This window comes from Crinia signifera, chromosome 7, assembly GCF_055691185.1.
Source record: "Crinia signifera chromosome 7, ASM5569118v1, whole genome shotgun sequence".
In the NCBI taxonomy this organism is placed as follows: domain Eukaryota; kingdom Metazoa; phylum Chordata; class Amphibia; order Anura; family Myobatrachidae; genus Crinia; species Crinia signifera.
Window position 1 is genome coordinate 100,953,164 of NC_139223.1, and position 22,032 is coordinate 100,975,195.

The 22,032-nt window shown below is 43.2% G+C and overlaps 1 protein-coding gene across 11 annotated transcripts in view; it reads left to right on the forward strand.

Moving 5' to 3' along the window:
* Positions 1-22,032, forward strand: part of KALRN (kalirin RhoGEF kinase) — an 856,470-nt gene that overhangs the window by 770,340 nt on the left and 64,098 nt on the right. For 10 of the 11 annotated variants that reach the window (XM_083153542.1, XM_083153544.1, XM_083153547.1 and 7 more), the window contains 2 exons: positions 3,815-4,062; positions 13,484-13,583. In XM_083153542.1, coding sequence (XP_083009668.1) covers positions 3,815-4,062; positions 13,484-13,583 — 348 coding nt within the window. Of the gene's footprint in view, positions 1-3,814; positions 7,844-8,109; positions 13,115-13,483; positions 13,584-22,032 lie in introns of those variants that run through there. The other variant, XR_014450786.1, reaches the window with a different exon arrangement.

Here is a 22,032-nt window from a genome sequence, read left to right on the forward strand (position 1 = left end):
GACAGATGGGTTCTGGAGGTAGTCAGGACTGGCTATCGTCTAGAATTTATGTCAAACACAAAATTGCAAAATTTTGTGTTTCAGAGATCCCAGTTTCGAAGATAGAAAGGGAAGCTCTAAATTTAAGTTTAGAGGGACTCATCGCATCAGGAGCAGTGGTGAGAGTCCCGGAGGAAGAGAAAGGAGCCGGTTTTTATTCTCGTCTTTTCATAATCAGCAAAAGTTCTGGAGGTTACAGAACTATATTAGATTTAAGAAAATTAAACTTGCGCATAAAGAAAAGAAAGTTCCACATGGAGACTACAAAATCGATCCTGATGGGGTTGAGAAGAAACGATTATATGGTCTCCATCGACCTAAAAGACGCCTACTTCCATATTCCCATTTCCCCGGACGACAGAAAATATCTGAGATTCTGCATAGGTCACGATCATTTCCAGTTCACCTGTCTGCCCTTCGGCCTCACCTCTTCACCAAGGGTCTTCACCAAGGTTCTAGTGGTGTTGATAGAGGAACTGAGAAAAAGGAAAGTCATGATATGGGCATATCTAGACGATCTATTGATCGTGGCACCATCAGAAGAAGAGGTGGTCACAGCAAGAGACTACACCATTCAGTTTCTTCAAGAACACGGGTGGCTATTAAATTGGGAGAAGAGCTGTCTAAAGCCAACACAGAGTCTCCAGTTTCTGGGAGTGCTGGTGGATACCGTGAGTTTTCAAATGTCCTTATCCACAAAGAGATGCGAGAAAATCCAGCAGCTAATCTCAAAGATCTACGAGGAGGATCGTGTACCACTCAGGTCAGCAATGAGCCTTTTAGGGATGATGGCGTCCACGGTGGACATAATCCCATGGGCCAGATGGAGGATGAGGCCTCTCCAGTGGTCCCTTCTAGGTTACTCGAAAATACTGGTGCCGCTGGAAAGGAAGATAAAGATCTCAGAGGCAGTCAAAGAATCCTTAAGATGGTGGGAGGCCGACCAGCTTGTACCAAGAAAGTCTTCACTGGCAAGTCCACGCTACAGGGTGATCACCACAGACGCCAGCGCCATGGGTTGGGGGGCTCATGGTCTGGGCAGGACATGTCAAGGTCTGTGGTCCCGGCGCGAGTCGGAATTTTCCTCCAATCACAAGGAACTAAGAGCCGTGTGGAAGGCAATAGAATTCTTCAGCGAAGATATCAGAGGGGCGCACCTGCGCATTTTTTCGGACAACGCCACTACCGTCTCCTATGTCAACAGACAAGGAGGTACACGGAGTCACGTGCTCTTAGAAGAGGTTCAAAACATCATGTGTTGGTCCGAGGAAAATCTGTTGTCCATATCAGCGCTCCATGTACTGGGGGAGGACAATCGGCTCGCAGATTATTTGAGCCGCACAAGCGTGGTTCCGGGCGAATGGGAACTGAAGGATTCAGTGTTTCAAAAAATAGTGGAGCAATTCGGTCAACCGGAGGTGGACCTCATGGCTTCAGCAGTCAACAAGAAGCTGCCACGGTTCTACTCGCGATACCCGGCTTGGGGGTCAAGCGGAGTGGACGCCCTATCGCAGAGTTGGGAGTTTCACCTAGGGTATGTGTTTCCTCCAATTTCACTCATTCACAGGACATTGTGGAAAGTCAGGGCGGAAGGGGTCCAAGTCATAGCCATTCTACCCTACTGGCCCAGGAGGGCTTGGTTCCCCATGTTAGAGAGCATGGCGATTGCGGGTCCGGTGTTTCTTCCAGTGACTCAAGATCTGCTCAAGCAGGGCCCAGTCAATTGTCAAGAGCCCCACAAATTGAATTTAGCGGCCTGGAAATTGAAAGGCGGCAGCTAAGAGACAAAAATTTATCCCCAGAGGTCGTTGAAGTACTTCTCCAAGCGAGGAAGAAAATATCGTCAGAAATCTATTACAGAATATGGCGGGTGTTCGCAAAATGGTCCAAGGACAAGTTCACTTTTCCTAAAGCAAACATTCCTCAAGTGTGATGGGCTTAACAAAGGGCTGTCGGCTTCGACACTCAAGGTCCAGATTTCGGCACTGAGTGTGCTGCTAGACAGCAAACTAGCGGAGCATAGTTTAATTAAAAGATTTTGCCAGGCTCTCAAGAAAATCCGGCCTAGAGTTAGGTCAGTAATCCCCCAGTGGGATCTTAATTTGGTTTTGAATGGACTAATGGAGGCTCCGTTTGAGCCGTTAGACAGAGCGGAGTTAAAGTTTCTAACATGGAAGATGTTATTTTTAGTGGCAATAACTTCAGCAAAAAGAGTGGGAGAGATTCATGCTCTGTGCATTAAAGAACAATATTTGAAAATTTTCCCGGATCGGGTAGTGCTGAGGACTAGGCCGTCCTTTCTACCCAAGGTGGTTTCCTCATTTAATTTAAGTCAAGAAATTGTTCTGCCTTGTTTTTTCCAAAATCCTCTGACGAAGAAGGAGGAAAAATTGCATACCTTAGATGTCTTGAGAGCTATCAAGATATATCTACACAGGACAACGGGGTTCAGGAAGTCAGAAGCATTATTCGTGATTCCCCAGGGGGCAAAGAAAGGGTTAGCTCCGTCAAAACAGTCAATGTCAAGGTGGCTAAAGGAAGTAATTGCGTTCACTTACAGAAAAGTTGGTCGTGAAGTTCCTGAGGGTATTAAGGCTCACTCAACTAGGGCAATGGCGGTTTACTGGGCAAGAGAGGCCAAAGTTTCGGCTAAGGAAATTTGTCAAGCAGCCACCTGGTCTTCCTTGCATACCTTCTCTAAGCATTATGCATTGGATGTCGCGAGCTCAAGCTTTGGAAGTGAAGTTCTTAAGCAAGTCTTGGCTTGAGGTATAGTATAACCCACCCTACTGCTTTGGTACATCCCAATGTAATGGCTGCCATGAAGTATGAAGGAGAAAGCAAGGATTATACTCACGATAATACCTTTTCTTCGGAATACTTCATGGCAGCCCAAAAATTTGTTGGCCCTCCCTATTTGTGTTTTTTCCCTAGGATTAGGACGGAGACAGTCAAAGACTACGGTCTATGGGGAGGTGCCAGATTATATAGAGGAGGGGCTGGATCCTAGGGGAAAAAACTACCTGTCTAATTGGAGAGGAGAGAGGGATGAACCCAATGTAATGGCTGCCATGAAGTATTCCGAAGAAAAGGTATTATCGTGAGTATAATCCTTGCTTTTGGTCACATGTGACGTGTCAATAGCCCAAATCGAGACAGTGTGTACGGTGGTACAATCTTTTTCTTGCGACTGTTTGGACGGGAGTACATCAGACGTCGCAAGTAAAATTGTACAGGTGTGTACGCCCGTGTCGGCTGTTGTTTGTGGACGGTCCGACGGGAGTACGGTCAGCCGAACGGTTGCCAGAAATAGGGATTGTATAGATGTGTGCCCAGCTTTAGTGTCGGGTATAGCCGCATAAAGCAGCTAAACAAGACAAAACAAAATTACACAATGCAAAAAGGTCCCATTTGCGACATCAAGCAAGGCACTTTTAGCTTGTCACCCCTAGGGTGTGCACAGAAATGCTGGTGTAGACAGCCGGTCACTCCCAGCAACAATTGAATAGCTCCGTTTGGGAGTGAGAGTTACAGCTGCCATTGCTAATAATTGAATAGCTACCAAAGACAGTCACGAATAAAACTAATCAGCACAGTCTCCTTGTACATACTAGTCACAGTATGTTGCAATTAAGATGCATTTCTGTCAAAAAGGGCTGTTTGGCATGACTACAGCAATATTGTATGAGGACACATCTGTATTGATGTTGTTCTGATCCATTAAGCAGGTCCACAGCTTAAATTATTAAACATTTGTCTCTTCCTGTTCTCACAGAACGAACTGGCTGGGTGTAATGGGACCACTTCGATGGCTGTTATCCAAGACTACTATGCACTGAAGGAGAATGAGATCTGTGTTTACCAAGGGGAGATTGTACAAGTTTTAGCAATCAATCAGCAAAATATGTTTTTGGTTTACAGACCGTCCAACGACCATTCTCCGGCAGCGGAAGGCTGGATTCCAGGCTCCATTTTGGGGCAAATTACTAAACCTTCTGCTGACAATAACGACAGAAGCATCAAGTAAGTGCCACATTGGCTGCCCGGGAACAGTAAATGGATTATGGGGATTTTCTGCTGATTTTTTTCACAGTGCTGTTGGAAGAAGCGTTGAATGTGGAGCGGCGCAGCTGCAGCCATGGGGATACTCGTTATTTAAATTTTCTTTTCTTTTTTTAATTTTTCTGTTTTTTTGGTTTTTTTTGTTAATAATTGTACAGATTTCAAACCTAGATGGTAAAGAAAAGTTCTGTATAGATTCACCCTACAGAACGTGGAGCATACTGGACTGGACTTTGTGCCATGTAACAATTCTGTAAATTGGTGATAAATCTGCTCTCTGGACTGAGCCCAACTCCTCGAAGAGGAGATTTGTTATGTTGTCTGTGGCAATTTCTATGTACAGCCTGTCATTATATTTTCTTTTTATTTGAACTTTATTTTCTGTTATTTTAATATATATGTTCACGGTAATCTTGTAAAAAAAATTTTTGCGAGCCCTCCACCCTTCCAGTACATTCCTGTATAAAGTATTTTGCACTATTTAAAAAAAGTGAAAAAGATAGAAAAAAGCCCTCAGTCCTATTGATGACGTAAGATTGTTCAATATAATGCTAGTCACAATGTTTATCATTGTACCTGTATTGTAACTAATAATTTTAAATGTACTATTTTAAATATGTAAAATAAATTTTCACCAGGGTCTCGGCATGTTTTCATGAGGCATTTACAGTTTTTAATTTTTTTTTTTTTTTGTTGCACTTTCCTTTTTAACAAACACGTCTGATGTAAGAAGAAATATGATGAAATGTGAATCTGAGGCTGAAAAGTGTGTGATTAAATTCTAGATAACAAATGTTAGGTATATGTTCTGAGAACAGAATTCTAAATATGCAGGACATGATATACAGACATTTGGTTTGGTTGTAATTATATAAATAATTATACAAACATCTGGATAGAAATGTACAATTCTGAAATAATAGTTATTTCACCATCAAGTTTGTTGATAGTTTTCTACAATAAATTTCCTGCAGTAAAATGTTGATTGACTGGTCAGGCAATCTGTGAGCTGCCTATCTCTAATCATTCCTCTGCCAGACAGGATTCCTTAAATCATATAAATATGATGTAATGTTAGAAAACATCAGCAGTGATTCTTACACATATTAAAAAATAACTAACATTAATAGCGAATATTACTACACCTTAAGCCAGGGGTTCCCAAACTTTTTTGAATCACGGCACCCTAGAGCATCAAAATGTTTTCAAGGCACCCCTAGGTTTTTTCAAATTTTTCTTAGTGAGAAATTCAGGACAGGATTTGCTCCTATTTGTCCACATATGTTATGATTGGCAGCCACTAGCACTGCTTTTGCCTGTTACATTGCACATAACTAATATGAATTGATCCTGGTCCCCAGGGTGCCTAGGCACACAGTTTGGGAACCACTGCCTTAAACATTTCTATTAAATGTCCACAATGTGTAAAAATATAAAATCTTTATTTTATGTGATAAATCCCAGCTTGGTAGTAACCCTGTTATTTGTGTGGTGTCCTTTCCTCATAAAAACTAGTATTCAATCAGTTATACAATACATCTGTGCAGAAACAAGAGAAAAGCTTCCCTTATTTTATAATTTGGTAAGCACTTTTTGCGACAAATTGAATTAGCAGGGAAAAGCCAAATTGCGAAAGCTGCCTATTCAATTGTCTGCAAAAACGGATTCACTGTAATTTTACAGCAAATTTCAATTCACTACGTTACAGCAGGTGATAATCTTGGAGAAACTCCCTAGTTATGTAATTTTCAGAACCCCTGGAACATCCTACTGAATGACTAATTAGGCACTTAAAAGTTTTTAATTATTTTTATTTTGGCCAGCAATGACATGTCATTTTTGGAGTGAAAAAGTGCAAAATGATGGAAATTGGGGTATGAGGTATGGGACAGGTATATTGGGGTGCTAGTGGGACAGGTCTTTTTAGGCTTGCATGTAGTTGGTGGGAGTAATCTTTATTTGGAACTTTTTTCAGAGTGATGTAAAAGGACTTAAATATAAACCCATTTTTATGTACCCCAGTTTATTTTTAGCACTTATTTTGATAAAGAACACCTGCTTTCTATCACTGCAAAAAATTGTAGCCATTTGACCCAGTTTAAGTACCAAACATTTTAATATAACAACAATTAACTTTTATATTGTTATCCAATGTTAGTTTAGCTTTTTGGGTACAGACATATTTAATTATTTTTTATTTTTCACTGCTGGAAACAATTAATTGCAATAAATGACTGCAATTTTGCAGCTAATTTAATTTGCCATTAAACTGTAAAGAAACAAAAAATAACGTGGGGCGCTTGGGTGAAACAAGAATGAATTACAATTTATTAAAAAAACACATAAACACAACATAACATACATAGATGCACTCTAAAAGCTACAGTGTCAGTTGGACACTAAAATTGACCACTAAGTGTGAGTACTGATGAATTGAACCTTTCCATTTTGGGGTGGGAAGGGAGTGAAGGTACAGTTAATATCAGTCCAATGATCCTTTGAACATAATGTCCTTCCTCCTTTTCAGGACAAAAGTAATTCACAAAGTTAGAAAGGGCTAGTGTGCACACTTATTCAACTCCAACATTGGCGCCTTGCTTTAAGATGAAATAATAGTCACAAAGTGGAGACAGGACTTATGTTACTGGAATGTATGTAACAGTGTCCGTCCTGTCGCCAGAGGCAGTTCTTACCGCTCCTTGGTGTGGGCAACGGTCAGGTTGGTGCACAGGTGAATCTGTGCTGCTGCGCCTGCTATCTCCGTATCTCTCAGCCGACTCATAGTGGAGTGGTGCGTGCAGCCGGCTGTGTCTCCCGGCAAGTGCCGTCTCCTCGCCGCGGCTTTTTCTCCTGATGTCTTACACCCACACGACGCTCTGCCACAGTGTCTGTTGTGGGGGGAGATCTGCGGTTAGTGGAGTCAGTCTTCCATCTCTGGTCGCTGATGAAAAGGAGAAACTGAGCAATATATTGCTCAGCCATATAAGGCTGAGCAATATATCTCCCCCGTGTGTACGGGGCTCTAGCGATAGTCACAAAAGTGGTTTGTAACAATTACATTAATTCTATCTGTTAAGCGTCTTGAGTCCTATTGGAGAAAAAGCGCTATATAAATAAAGTTATTATTATTTTTATTAAAATTCTAATGCAAACATCCCATTGATTCATCAGATTACAAGGAATCAGTGGGTTGCCTCACTTGAGTACTGATTTTTCTATTTTGGGAAAAAGCTATTTAATTGTATAGCCTTTCCCAATGCTGCTGGTAATTAGCTGCAGGGTAAACAAAGCAGATTTTATAATAACTCCAGGTCATACTAACTCCAAGTTAGTTTTGCCTTTGACCTAATTTCTGCATTAAATTTAGTGACTACCTTGCTGGAATCGCATCTGCTCCCAGAAATCACAGGCTGGGGCCAGATTAACATTTGTGGTGGCTCCAGGGCTACTAATTTGTCGGCTCGCCACACCCAGGAGGTGTGAGCTGAAATGCTGGCAGCCAATTGCGCTGACAGCCAGCGCTCTGAATCATTGAATTCCCTGTCTTTCAATCCTTCTTGAAACAAATACAATAGTGTAACTCTGATAATATTATTAATATAATTTTATTTATAAGGCGCCACAAGTGTTTCGCAGCGCCATACAAAGGAACAATACAGGGAGACAAAGCTTGGCATAACATTGAATAAATAACAAAAATACAGTACAAATAAAGAGCGCCACAGATCAATACACATTACGGGTGCCGGACGGGGTACCGACAGTCGGGATCCCGACAGTCATTAAACCGACTTCGGGATCCCGACTGTTAAATCCCCGATGGACGGCCGGCGGCTATTTTCCCTCGTGGGGGTCCACGACCCCCATAGAGGGAGAATAGAATAGTGGGCGCAGCGAGCCCGCAAGGGGCTTTGTTGCGCTGGCCACGCTGTCTGAGGCCAGGCAGTCAGGATAATGACTGTCGGGATCCCGACTGTCGGTGAGTTATACCACACCCACACATTACAGCTTAAATGTAAGTAGTGAGGACTCAATCAACATACAACTAGAGGCTTGATGCCAATGATGGAGAGGAGTATGCGGACAAAGATGGTCACTGAGTGTTGGAGTATAGGAGAGCTGTGAGTGAAATGTGAAGAGAAGTGGGCTTTGACAACAGGAGGGAAGAGGGCCCTGCTCAGAGGAGCTTACAATCTAGTAGGAAGGGGAGACAGACAGATTACAAGGTGTACGCGAGTGGGTGGTGGTTAGATAGCAGGATGTAAAAAGGCAAGGGGTCGGAGAACCAGCTGGTTTATGCAGTGGAAGGGTACGCTTTGGTGAATAGGTGAGTTTTCAGTGCCCGTTTGAAGCTTTGCAAGGTCGGGGAGAGTCTAATGGAGCGAGGGAGTGCGTTCCACTGAAGGAGTGCAGCACGGGCAAAGTCCTGTACTCTAGCATGGGAAGCAGTGATCAGGGTGGAGGAGAGACAACAGTCGTCAGCCGACCGTAGAGGGCGGGAGGGTGTATGAATGGAGATGAGGTTAGAGATATATGGAGCAATGGAATTAGAGATGGCCCTGTATGTGAGTGTGAGGTGTTTGAAGAGGATTCTGTAGGGGAATGTAAGCCAGTGCAGATTTTGTTGAAGGGGAGTGGCAGAATTAGAGCGGCGGGAGAGGAAGATAAGCCTGGCTGCAGCATTGAGGACAGATTGGAGAGGAGCCAGTTGGGATTGAGCGAGGCCGGTGAGGAGAACATTGCAGTAGTCGAGCCGTGAGATGACCAGTGAGTGGATGATCAGATTAGTTGCACTCTGTGAGAGAAAGGGCCTGATGCGAGCAATGTTGCGTAACTTTAACCGGCAAGAATTGGCCAGGGCTTGGATGTGGGGTGCAAAGGAGAGGGAGGAGTCAAGAGTGACACCCAGGCAGCGGAGTTGGGCAACGGGGGAGATGATGGTGTTGTTAACAGTGATAGAGATATTAGCTCTGGGTGGGGGAAAGATAATAAGTTCGGTTTTGTCCATATTCAGCTTCAGAAATCGCTCAGACATCCAGGTGGAGATGGAAGAGAGGCAGTTGGAAACTTGAGAGAAAACAGTGGGGGACAGATCAGGAGAGGAGAGATAGATTTGGGTGTCATCCGCATAGAGGTGATATTGGAAGCCAAAGGAGTTAATGAGTGCACCCAGAGAGGAGGTGTACAGAGAGAACAGAAGGGGGCCAAGGACGGAACCCTGAGGGACCCCGACAGGAAGGATGGAAGGTGGTGAGGTGGAGCCAGAGGCAGAGACTGAGAAGGAACGGTTGAAGAGGTAAGAGGAAAACCAGTTGAAGACTGTGCCATAGAGGCCAATGTTTTGGAGTGTATGGAGGAGGAGAGGGTGATCCACAGTGTCAAAGGCAGCAGATAGGTCCAAAAGGATAAGCAGGGAGAAGTGACCCCTGGATTTGGCTGACAGCATTTCATTGGTGACTTTCACTAGGGCAGTCTCAGTGGAATGAAGTGGGCGAAAGCCAGATTGAAGGGGATCAAGGATGGAGTGGTCAGACAAGTAGCTGGTGAGACGCCTGTAAACCAGCCGTTCTAATATTTTAGAGGCAAATGGGAGAAGAGAGATAGGGCGGTAGCTTGTGGGAGATAAAGGGTCCAGGTTTGGTTTTTTAAGAATAGGAGAGACCAGGGCATGTTTGAAGGGTGAGGGAAAGATGCCAGTAGAAAGAGATAGGTTAAAGAGGTGAGCAAGGTGGGAGCAGCCAGTGGGGGAGAGGGAACTGAGGAGATGGGAGGGGAGAGGGTCCAAGGGACAGGTAGAGGGGGGAGAAAATGAGATGAGGGAGCGGACTTCCTCAGCTGTAGTAGGGCAGAAGGATGACAGAGTGGGGTAGTTGGGAGGGGAGGATGATTGGGGTGGGTGGGCAGCAGAGGGGGTATGGGAGGAGATATCATGTCGGATTATCTCAATTTTAGAGAGGAAGAAGGAGGCAAAGTCAGTGGCAGTGAGGGATGAAAGGTGGTGCAGGGCGAAGTAGTGTGTTGAAAGTTTCAAAGAGACGTCGGGGATTGGAGGAATGGGAAGACATGAGAGATTTGAAGAAAGATTGTTTGGCAGAGGAGAGAGCAGCGCTGTAGGAGGAGAGAATAAACTTGAAATGGAGGAAGTCTGCCAGAGAGTGAGATTTCCTCCAGAGGCGTTCAGCAGAGCGTGCACATTTTTGCAAGAATCGTGTTATTTTGTTGTGCCAGGGTTGGGGTTTAGAGCGTCGGAGGGGGACAGTGTGGAGGGGGGCTACAGAGTCGAGAGCAGAGGTGAGAGAAGAGTAATAGAAAGAGGCAGCCTGGTTGGGGCAAGTCATGGTTGAAAGAGGAGAGAGGAAAGTCTCCAGGGAAGACAGGACAGTAGGGTCAAGAGACCCGAGGTTACGTCTGGTGACGGTGGGTCTGGGCAATGAGGGGAGAGGGGAGGATGAGAGGGTGAAAGAGAGCAGATTGTGGTCAGAGAGTGGGAAGGAAGAATTAGAGAAATCAGAGAGATTACAATGGTGGGTGAAGACTAGGTCAAGGGACTTATGAGGGAATTAGGAGTCGGGGTGGAGGTCCATTGAGAAAGTCCAAAGGCGGTGGTAAGGTCAAGCAGATTAGAGGAGGCAGCATTATTGATGCCAATAGGAATGTTAAAGTCACCAAGGATGATAGAGGGGAGGTCAGAGGCAAGAAAGTGTGGAAGCCACGCAGCAAAGTTATCAAGGAAAGGGGAGCAGGGGTCAATAAAACTTGAATTGACTTTAATTATAAAATTGAACATATTCCTAAATAAATCATTATTATTAGTATGTAACCAATTTATGGGGAAATTCTTCCCAAACTTATTAGTACTTAAGTTTATATTGCATACCTCACTAGAGGGTGCCCTTTATCTATTTCTTGTCTCTGCACATATGTAATATTATTTATAATTTGTATATTTGAAAAATTGATAAATGGATATTAAAATGTACTAAGAACAAGGAATTACCATGTTTTGTATTGTGCACACGAGCCTTTTCTTTTAAGTTAGGTATCTCACACAACTCATTAGTAGACATTTACTAAGATGTGTATTCTACTTCACATGTGATGTTGCTATGGGCAAACAATCAGAATCTACTTCTTATGTATTTAGCACCCTCTAGAACATAGTAGACAGGATCTGATTGGTTGCACATAGCAACATCACATGTGAAGTAGAATACACATCTTAGTAAATTTCCACCATTATCTCCTTTTTAAAATCTCTCTGGAGGGTTTACAAGTATAGATGCCACTTACACACACACACACACTGGAGTTACGCTGTGGGTGGGATGAGGCAATACTGTGAGTGGAGCAAGTTGAATTGAAGCTGCAGAAGTATTTGGTTGACTTAAGGTGCCCATACACAGTAAAATTGTTGGGTGCAATGATCTCATTGCTCAGCTCAAAAAGTATGTGCTGCACATACTTTTTGTAATAAATCTCATCTCATTGCATTGCAAAACCTATGCGATGCGATGAGATGCGATATTGTATACAATAATTGTACCGAGTATTGACACCTTTAGAGTTGTGTGACCTGGTGAGGTTGTTGGTAAAGCGGACTGAGTCAGAAGAATGATAGAATGCTGAAGACCAAAGGAGTTGAATATTAAATACACTATAAGGACATGGAAGTATACCATAAAGTGCTATGTGCATTTAGCATACAGTAGCTGCTGTATTTTACTTCATGACACTTTCTTCGAATACACCTATTGTTACAATAAGTCTCATTGATCAGAAATACGCTGTACAATGAAATTGACTATTCATTGAATTCTTATACAATAGATGAGTGGATAATGATTAGTGAGCTTAATTATGTACAACATGTCTATTTTTGGGGGTAGGAATTCCCTAGTGAACAATTTTCTATGTAGGTGCCTGGACATGATTGATTTGTAATTGCTTTGATGGCCATACAAGGTCGAGATTTGTCCACATTTAGATGATGTCGTGTGATCACTGGGTAATATTGTGATCAGTGTGTAAATACAGCTGCTGATAGAGGGAATGACTCACAAATATATACTATATAGAAATAACCTTTTATTTCAAACCCCATAACATGATCATTGCCATAATTCTTTAACCATTGTAAATTAGATGAACACAATTTATAAAAAAAAAACTGTATTAAAAGTCAAGAGTACTGGAAAATATGTCTATAAAAGTGTATTAACTTTCACACTGCCTTACCGATAATAGACAACATTTATCTTTGTAGTTTTTTAAATTCACAAACCTATTTTATGTTATTTATTGCTGCTATATTGTCTTGTAAATGCAGAGCTTTGCCTGAATTAACCTGGTTTAGTGTATTGTGTTTAGCAAGTAGTGTTAGGAGTAGGTACTCAACAGCTTTAACACAATCTGGGGTAGATTTATTAAGATCGTCTGGTTGTTATCACCGGCCAATAGGCTCCTATCTGTCATTTTTCAAACCAAGCCTGTAACTTCACAGTTAAGGGCTGATTGGCCAGTGATAAAAACCAAACAGTTTATCACTTCACTGAGCTTAATAAATCTGCCCTTCTGTCTTAAGACTATCTCATTCTTCTTTCAAAACAGAGTAGACATAAACAATATGGAGCCAAACATTTGAATGTGCTCTCACAAAGGTGCTGATCTCAAACCCACATCTGTCATATTTACACCTGGATCTGATGAATCATTGTTAGCAAATTCTGCCAATGACTATAAATATGGTCAGATGCAGCCACCAGCTGATCAGAATTACCATCTATCCTAACAGAAATAAGTAGCTGCTGATTAGATATTGACTGAAATGTGCCATCTGTTTGGCTCATGCACTGCGATTTGCATCCAGTTAGATCTAAATGGCGGTTGGAATCACAAAGCATATTGAGTGTAACTTGCGCTAGATTGTTTACAGGTAATTTCTAATTGGTTGTTATGGATCTTGGCATAATTGTGATTCTTGAGCCATTTTATGAAATAAAAATTCAAAAATGATTGACTGTGTAACTAAGACTCATTTTTCGATCTCCTGTAGTTTTAAAAATGTCCTTAGAAAATCTATTCCTAACCTGAAACTTTACAGAGGATGCCATAATGAGTATTGCTGATATAGATATAGATAGATTTTATTTTCTGATATGTTTTTGGATATTTAGATACATTGCAAATTTGGAAATAGAGATACATTTTATTATCTGGGTTTAAATAAAGATGTTTACATTTGCTACATGTAACCATGTAACTTGCATGATGTGTGATTGAAATGTTTCCTGAGGTTCTTTATTAGGATCCTGTGTGGACGGTGCCCTTTCTACACTGACATTTAAGTTCTACCATTTGATTGGTGCATTTTTTGGTACAACAGGAAGTCATGTTCTTGGCACACGCTGCGTATGAGAAAACGGGATGTGAAGGAGACAAACGGCCAGTGTAAAACCATGGAGGGTCTGGGCAACCAGGTGAAAGTGAGTAAGGAGCTGGACCTGGCGGGTCAATTCACCCCACATATCGCTATTCCTGCAGGATGCAGGTTTTATGGCATTTCTTTTTTTACATTTCTGCAGGACTTTGCATGGCGCTCATGTGGCACTATTGTTTTATACCTTGCATATGACATGAGCGGTCACCTCCACTTTGCATGCTGGATGATGTGTCAGGCCTCTGACCATAAAAGCTCAGTGGATGTTTATCTAACATGATGCAGACAAGTTCTGAAATGACACATTCCTGTGTTTGTGTGACAGGACAGTGTCCTAGCCATAAAGATATTCAGGAGTGACATTAGGATTTGGAATTTACTCTGCACATGTATCTATATTCATAGTCGTCAAGGGTGTAGGATACTGTAAGACAGAATATTTTATTGGGGCTCATTTTATTATTTCATATGTTGTCCCTTTTACCACTGTCCTGTTTATCTCTGTCTTGTCACTTTCTCATTATTTCTGTCCCTAAAGGTCTTTGTTAAGTCAGTGTTGTCCCTGTCAGTATGCTGTGGATAGTCCCCCAGTACTCCCTGACTTTGGCCCGTATTCAGATATGACGGCAGTACAAATTTGTTCTCAACGTGGGCAAAACCATGTGCACTGCAGGTGGGGCATATGTAACATTTATAGAGATAGTTAGTTTTGTGTGAGTTAATTTGTATCTGTGCAGGGTAAATAATGACTGCAATTTTCTACACTGCAATTTAGATTTCAGTTTCAACACATCACACCCAAATTAACTCTCTCTGCACATGTTGCATATGCCCCACCTGCAGTGCACATGGTTTTGCCCACTTTGAGAACACATTTGTACTGTGATCAGATCTGAATAAGGGCCTTTGTGTAAAGTGTATAAACAACCCCTAAGATAGGAGCAATGTATGTATTGTGTCCACTGGTCATTTTAAAGTAAAGGCTATGTTCCCTGAGGTAAAATCTATCTCATGATCTGTTCCATGCATGTGCTTCCGTGTAAGTATAGCTGTGCACCAGATGCATGAAGAGGGGCTCTTGCTGTATATGCTATAGCTTCCCTGGTGTGTCATCCTGTCATGCAATGTTTTTTGTATGTTTCATATGTTTACCTCTATTTCATATTCCAGCAGCTTGCATGTAAGACATCCTGAGCTAGGATCTGACTTTGAAGGAAAACAGGGGAACATGTTGCTCATATCTTTAAGCAATGATCCATGTTAGCCATATTATCTACAATAATTTAACATGTTAAAGCTACTTAGCCAGACTAATATTCTATAACAGTTATTGACGTTTCTGATCCAGCCATATGGTTCATTAGGTCCGCTATATCTAACCCAGCCACCTGTCTAATGCAGGGGTGTCCAAACTTTTTGCGACGAGGGACAGTTTTGGTGAGGTGAAAATGGGGGGGGGGGGGACCATTCAGCCTGACATTCTTTGAATCATTAATCGCATCAGAATGGTCCCCCACTCTGCCCCCATTAACTTTATGTCCCCCAGACTGCCCCCTCACTGTATATTCCCTAGACTGCCCCCCCCTTCTCTGTATTTCCTCCAGCCTTCCCCCATTCACTGGATGTCCCCCACTCTGCCCCCTTCACTGTATATTCCCCTGCCTGACCATCTTTCTCTGTATGTCCCCCAGCCTGCTCCTCCTTCACTGTATGTCCACCATTCACTGTATGTTCCCCACTCTGCACCCATTCACTCTGTCCACCAGCCTGTCCCCCCTTCTCTGAATGTACATGTACTGCCTCCATTCACTGTATGTCCCAAAGCCTAACCCTCCTTCACTGTATGTCCCCCAATCTGCCCCCATGCACTGTATGACTCCCATTCACTGTATGACTCCCATTCACTATGTCCCACAGCCTGCCCCCCCTTCTCTGAATGTCCATCACTGCCTCCGTTCACTGTATGTCCCAAAGCCCGACCCTCCATTCACTGTATGTCCCAAAGCCTGACCCTCCTTCACTGTATGTCCCCCAATCTGCCCCCATTCACTGTATGACTCCAATTCACTGTATGACTCCCATTCACTATGTCCCACAGCCTGCCCATCACTGCCTCCATTCACTGTACTGCATGTGCCCCAGCCTGACCCTCCTTCACTGTATGTCCCCCACTCTGTGCCCATTGACTGTATGTCCCCCTGCCTGCCCCCTGCCTTCTCTGTATGTTTCCCAGCCCCTTATGTGAGCCAGAGGACGGAGAGGCAAAGCAGGAACTGCAAGGACAGGAGATGCTTGGGCTCCCGCTGCCGCCCTCCTCCACGCTGCATATTACAGGAGCAAGCTTCCCACTTGCTGCACCTCCTCCCCACACACTGCTGTCACTGTGATTGTGGAGGAGGGTGATATACAATTGCAGCTACAGGGGTTGGATGCATCCTCACCCGGTGCACAGGTGTACTTTTCACTCACTGACACATTTTTAAATATCCACAGGTGAAGCTAATTATATCACTTGCAATTCTATGTTGAGACCTAGGGGGGTATGCAATCTCGTTCGAGCTCCCGCAGCCATCTCCCGACGGGGGAGATGGCTGCGGGGCCCTATTCAATGCTGTCTTCCCCGACAGCATTGAACAGGGTTTCCTGGCAGAACGAGCCCGACATCTCTAGCTGTCGGGCTCGTTCTGCCGAGAACAGCCGGGAAGTGACGAGCTGCCGGCTGCAGCTCGTCACTTCCCGACCGCAACTCGCGGCCACGCCCCCTTCTCGCCGCTCGGCGGCCGGGACATTGAATCCCGACTGCCGAGCTCCAGGCGAGCTAACCGAGAGCGGGACAGGGGCACGGCTGTCGCGCTAGCTCGACAGCCGTGCCCCTGACATTGAATACCCCCCCTAGAAAACATAAACTGTTGTAGGGTAATTGAGTATTGAGGATGGGAATCACTGCTCTATGTGAGTAATGTGAGTGGTATTCTGAATTTAATGATGTCTGACTAAGTTATAAGGCAAATTTAATTAAATGTAAATGCCCATGGAATGGCTTCTTTGGGCTTCACAGGATACGGCTCACAATCCAAGAAGTTGCGAGTACAAATCAGACTACCATAAAACACTATGAATATTGAATCTACTTATCCGCTTTTGACAGTGGGGATCCCAACTGCCAGTGCTCCGACAGGGGGCGAGCGCAAAGAAGCCCCTTGCAGGCCCGCAAACTACGCTCGCCACAGGTTCTATTCTCCCTCAATGGGATCGTGGACCGCCACAAAGGGAGACTAGCCCCTGTGTGTAGTATACCCCCTGTCGGAGCACCGGCAGTTGGGATCCCAACGTCGGGATACTGTCTGTCGGGATCCCCATTGTCCGAGCGTCATCCGGCACTCTACTACAATTTGGTTCATTCAGGGACATAGCAGCTTCATCCAGTAAGGATCACATAGTTAAAGGCCATTTCTTATGGGTGTGATATTACGGGCCAACAGTCGGGATTCCGGCAGTCAGTAAACCGATATTGGAATCCTGACCGTTAGTCTTCCGACAGGGGGTGAGCACAATTAAGTGCTCTCCATACTTGGTGGCTCCCTGCTCTCGCCATACAGTAGGTTCTCTTCTCCCTCTTTTGGGGTCATGGACCCCCACGAGGGAGAATAGCCCCTGTCAGTTGGGATCCTGACTATTGGCATTTGGACAGTCGGGATTTCGATGTCTGTATACTGCCTGCCAGGATCCAGATGGTCAGGTGGTCATCCGGCATCCATTTCTTATGCTCTGTAGTTGATATATAAAAAGAAAAGCCCCATAACTGAATAATTAACACCTTTGACCTATACAACCTGGTGTTTATAATAGTATGCTATGTTCACTTTTAGACAGACTCATGTGGACCTCACTTGTTATGTACCCAATAAGATTATAATAATAATAATTACACCATAATCACAAATGTCCAATTCAGTTGTGGGAAAAGGTGACATATTGCCTGTCCTTCGATTTTAATGTATCCAGATGATAGGCCAACAGTCAATATGTTGAAATTAAAAAAAACATTCATTAGGTTGTCTTTGACAATAGGTCAACACAAATTCGTGTGTGCTGTGCACATCAAGGCACCTGGCCCAAAGCATGGCGAGCAAAGCAAACCTTTTGAGAGTACGCACTACTTGAATAGAGGGTCTATGTGCTTGCTTCTTGATATTGACACAAAAAAGGTAAAAAACTCATCAACCTTTCCATGTGTCAACGTTTTCTATGTCCACCTTTTGCTTGTGACATCCTGTCAATGTCGACCTTTTGTTGTCAAACTATTGCCTATTGACTCTTTAATCCACACCTATGTTTAAACACTGCCAAAGGCAGCCTAATTTGCCTTTGCCCAGCTGAATTCCCGACTCACCTGAAAGCGCTCACTACCCGAAAATCTGCCCAGCACTCAGTCAGTCGCTTTCAATCTAGTGATTTCTGTATCTTGCTAGAATTGTGCTGGTTCCCACTTAGTGCAAGCTATTACATATGGGCCATAGACATCATTTTTACTCCAAAAATTGGAGAGAACTAGGGTGCTGATTCTGATTGGTACATAATGCTGATGTTTTTGCAAATTTGCAATGCTTTGTTACTGTGTAAATATCTTCAGAATCCTTCACTAAATGCACGCACAGTTGAATGGTCAATCACAAGTACATGAGAAGATCATTGCAAGGTATTTGCGAATATGAGTGCAGACTGGGTGGGAACAATGCAAAAAGTGCTGTGATGCGGGTGAATAATAGGAGTGCTTGTACAGGTGCGTTCTCTCTAGCAGTATTGCTGCCACTGTGCTTACAGTTGTTGAAGGTAATAAATCTATTTATAATTTACAGTACATGACATACGTGACCACTGAAGTTTACTGATGTTGTACAGTGTACGATCCAACCGACAGATCTGCACAATTCTCAAATAATTAAAGGGGGCATGTTCAATTTTACAGAGTACTGTACATCTCAAGCTCATGCAGGTGTAGACAGCTTAAAGTAGCACTAGCATATTGTAGCATTTTATCTGTAGCGATTGCATTTACAGTAACATTAGCCTTTTATTTTTCAATTTTATCTTCTTTTTTTCAAAACTGTGTATGATTATGGTTCATTCTGTAATTATGTGTTCAATGTGTCTGCATTTGGACAACAATGGAATTGTAATGTCTTTACTGACATATTACAGAATAAGCTTCTGTCGGCCTAAATCGCTAATTAGAGACTTCGCATATTAAGCGATTATTGAATTGCATATGCGCAAAGGAAATTAGTGACTGGAAATATATATGGATCATAAACGCAATGTAGCTGCAGTTTAACTGACAGGAAGGGTGTAAACCTGCTGTTTTCTAGGTGTGTCAAAAAAACACAGGTGTGCTCTGTGGAATAATTATAACCCAGCCACTTCTAATAATCCGGATATAGGTATAAAACTTCTATTGGCATGTGTGGCAGTGGTAGCTAGAAAAGACTATTCTGTTCAAATTAATTTATGAGGAAAGTTTATCCATTATTTATCCATTATGTATTTTAACATATTTGTACCAGATGGATTCGATAGAATGCTCTTTAGATCGTGAATCTAGAGCCGATAAAATTTAAAGTATATGACTTCCTTATTTGTCACGTTACCGGATTCTACTAAAGCACATATGCGTACTATAGTTCAATTAACCATCTAGCACAATATAACTAGGTTAGAATGGGCTCACCTTCTTTTTAACATATTCAGGCTATGATGTTTACGGTTTCTCATTTGCGATATCCAATATTATTTTCCTTCATATTGTTGTCACTCTCTTTAATATGAGCTTTCTCTATGTTCCAATATATTGTATTGTCTAGAAGAGGAATGTATGTTTTTATTTGATGGATGCAATGCTCTATTGTGTTTGTAAATGTGTTCTGCATTTAATCATTAAAAAAAAAGTAAGAATAAATGCAAACACTGTTTTAATCGCAAATTAGGGGCAGCCTCAGATGTACTCAGATTTGCACAGACCACAAAGTCTCTTTGATTTTCCAGAAATTGCGCATGGAATTGCGAGTGGATCACGGTTAGCAAACCATTCGCAATTTATTCACAAATTTGCACAGGGCATTTTTGCTTTCTAGCTGGGCAGCGGTTATCTATTCTCAGTCATCAGCAACTTCTGAGATTAGCAATCCATGATGAATTAGGCCCTTAGTGCCACTGAATCACATAAAAGCTATATAAAAATATGGAAGAAGTCTCTCAATGCTCTATTGGCTGAGAAGACCAACAAATCACTACAATGGCTCCCAACAACGTTTTTATGAAAAGAGCAATAAAGCAGATAACTTGCTTGTAAACAAGCTTAAAGCTAGGAAGGCTCTGACGGGCATTTTAGCTCTAAAGGATTACAAAGGATCCTTGCAATACAACCCCACTGTTATCAACTCTATTTTGAAAACATAATATGAATGTCTTCATAATCTTAAGGACTCCTCATGCTCTCTACCGCCTCCTGACACATCCACCTTCAATTATTTATCCTCTTGTAACCTTCCCTCAATAGACTCCGATACATCCTCAACCCTCAACAAACCCATCATGGTTGATGAAAAGCTCTCAGCCATTGCCTCACAGAAACCTTCCAAAGCACCTGTCCCACATGGGTCTCCGATGTCTTACTATAAGACATTTCAGAGCACCCTTACACCTCATCTCACACAAATGTTTAACCTCATATCAGAGTGCTCTTTGTTTCACTCAAAAACCACTAAGGCTACAATTATTGTCATCTCTAAACCCAACAAAGACTCCAAAATAGTCACTAATTACCATCCTATAGTATATCGCTTCTAAACACTGACCTCAAAATTCCCCTTCCCAATCTTGTCCACCCAGACAGGCATCAGACAACACTCGACACACTATAGACATTATTAATTCTATAAACACCAACAAACTCCCTTCTCTGGTGGTTGCTCTGAATGCGGAGAAAGCATCTGACAGGGTCTCCTGGGCTTTTTTGAATCCTACTCTCTGACGCTTTGGTTTTCAGGGCAAATTTCATACAGGCAATGTATCATAATCCTTCCAAAACAGTGCAGGCAGGGGGATTGCTATCCAAACCTTTCACAATCTCTAAAGGTACCAGTACAGTAGGCCCCACGGACACACCGCACTAGCCGGAGGTGAGACCACCCACTGCTGCGGGTGAGAGACGCAGCAATACCGGACTGACATCACACTGCTGGTTTTCAGGTGGTTCTCTTACACGGCAATTCATCTTGTATTCACTGCAAACTAGCAGGTAGCAGCACTGGGGGCAGTGAATACCTCACGGAAACGTCCCTCAGTTTCCCTGCATTTTCCATCTTGCTACAAAATATTTACTGGAGTCCGTGAGTACCACACATGTGGAAACATTATCCCTGCTAAATAAACAAATACGCTTGGAGACCGATTAGTTTATTGGCAACTTGGTGGACAACCTATATTCATATATGGAATTTGAATAAATCCCGGGGACATTCATTTTTATCATATACATTTTTATGCATATATTTTTCGCATTATTTATTTTTAGATATATATATTTTGGATTTTATTTATTTTCATTAATAATGTTATAGCTTTCATATAAACAAACTAGGTGGCCACCTAAATTATATGAGCATTGTTCATTTATTTATCTAATATTCATTAATATTTTATATTGTGTGAAAATCAGTGGCGTAACTAGAGGGTGCAGGGGATGCAGTTGCTATGGGGCCCGGCAGCTTCGGGGGCCCGAGGCAATCCCCTGCACCCTCTTTTAAAAAAATATCGTTATCATTTTACTTTTTAGTCACTGCTTTCGCCGCTGGCACACAGTCACTCTGCAGTGCGGGTCGGCGCCAGACTAAGGAAGCGCTCTCCTGACCTGAACTGCTTCCGCTGCCACAATAGCTGCCTGTGTCTGTCATACATGACAGGCCACGCCAGCAGCATTAAGAACGGGCCTCACGCCCACTTGTCAGCTATAATAGACGTCGCCGCAAACAGCCACTCCCCCGCTCATGTAGCTTCATGCCAGTCCGCGGCCAATCCTCTCCCCACCCCCCGTAGTACATAAAAGCTGGGAGGGAGGGGCTCTAGCCCTTTATACAGCTGTCTGCAAGTACGTACTGAGCGCTGCGGTGAGTACAATCATGGACCTTGCCCTCTACAATGGGAATACGGTGTAACATCCAAATTATCGCATAGACAAGCCTCTAACACACAGAGAATGCCCTCCTGTAGCCAGCCAGCCCACCCTCGAATGGCCTACTGTAGCCAGTCTCCAACCCCCCCACCCCCCAAATGGCCTACTGTAGCCAGCCTCCCACCCCCCTAGAATGCCCTCCAGAAACCAACCCCACAGTACCCCATGCACCACAGTATGCCATCCAGTATCCAGCCACCAACTCTACTGCTGCCCCCACGTGCATCAGTATGCACGCCTATAAGCCCATCTCCAACCCTGATGG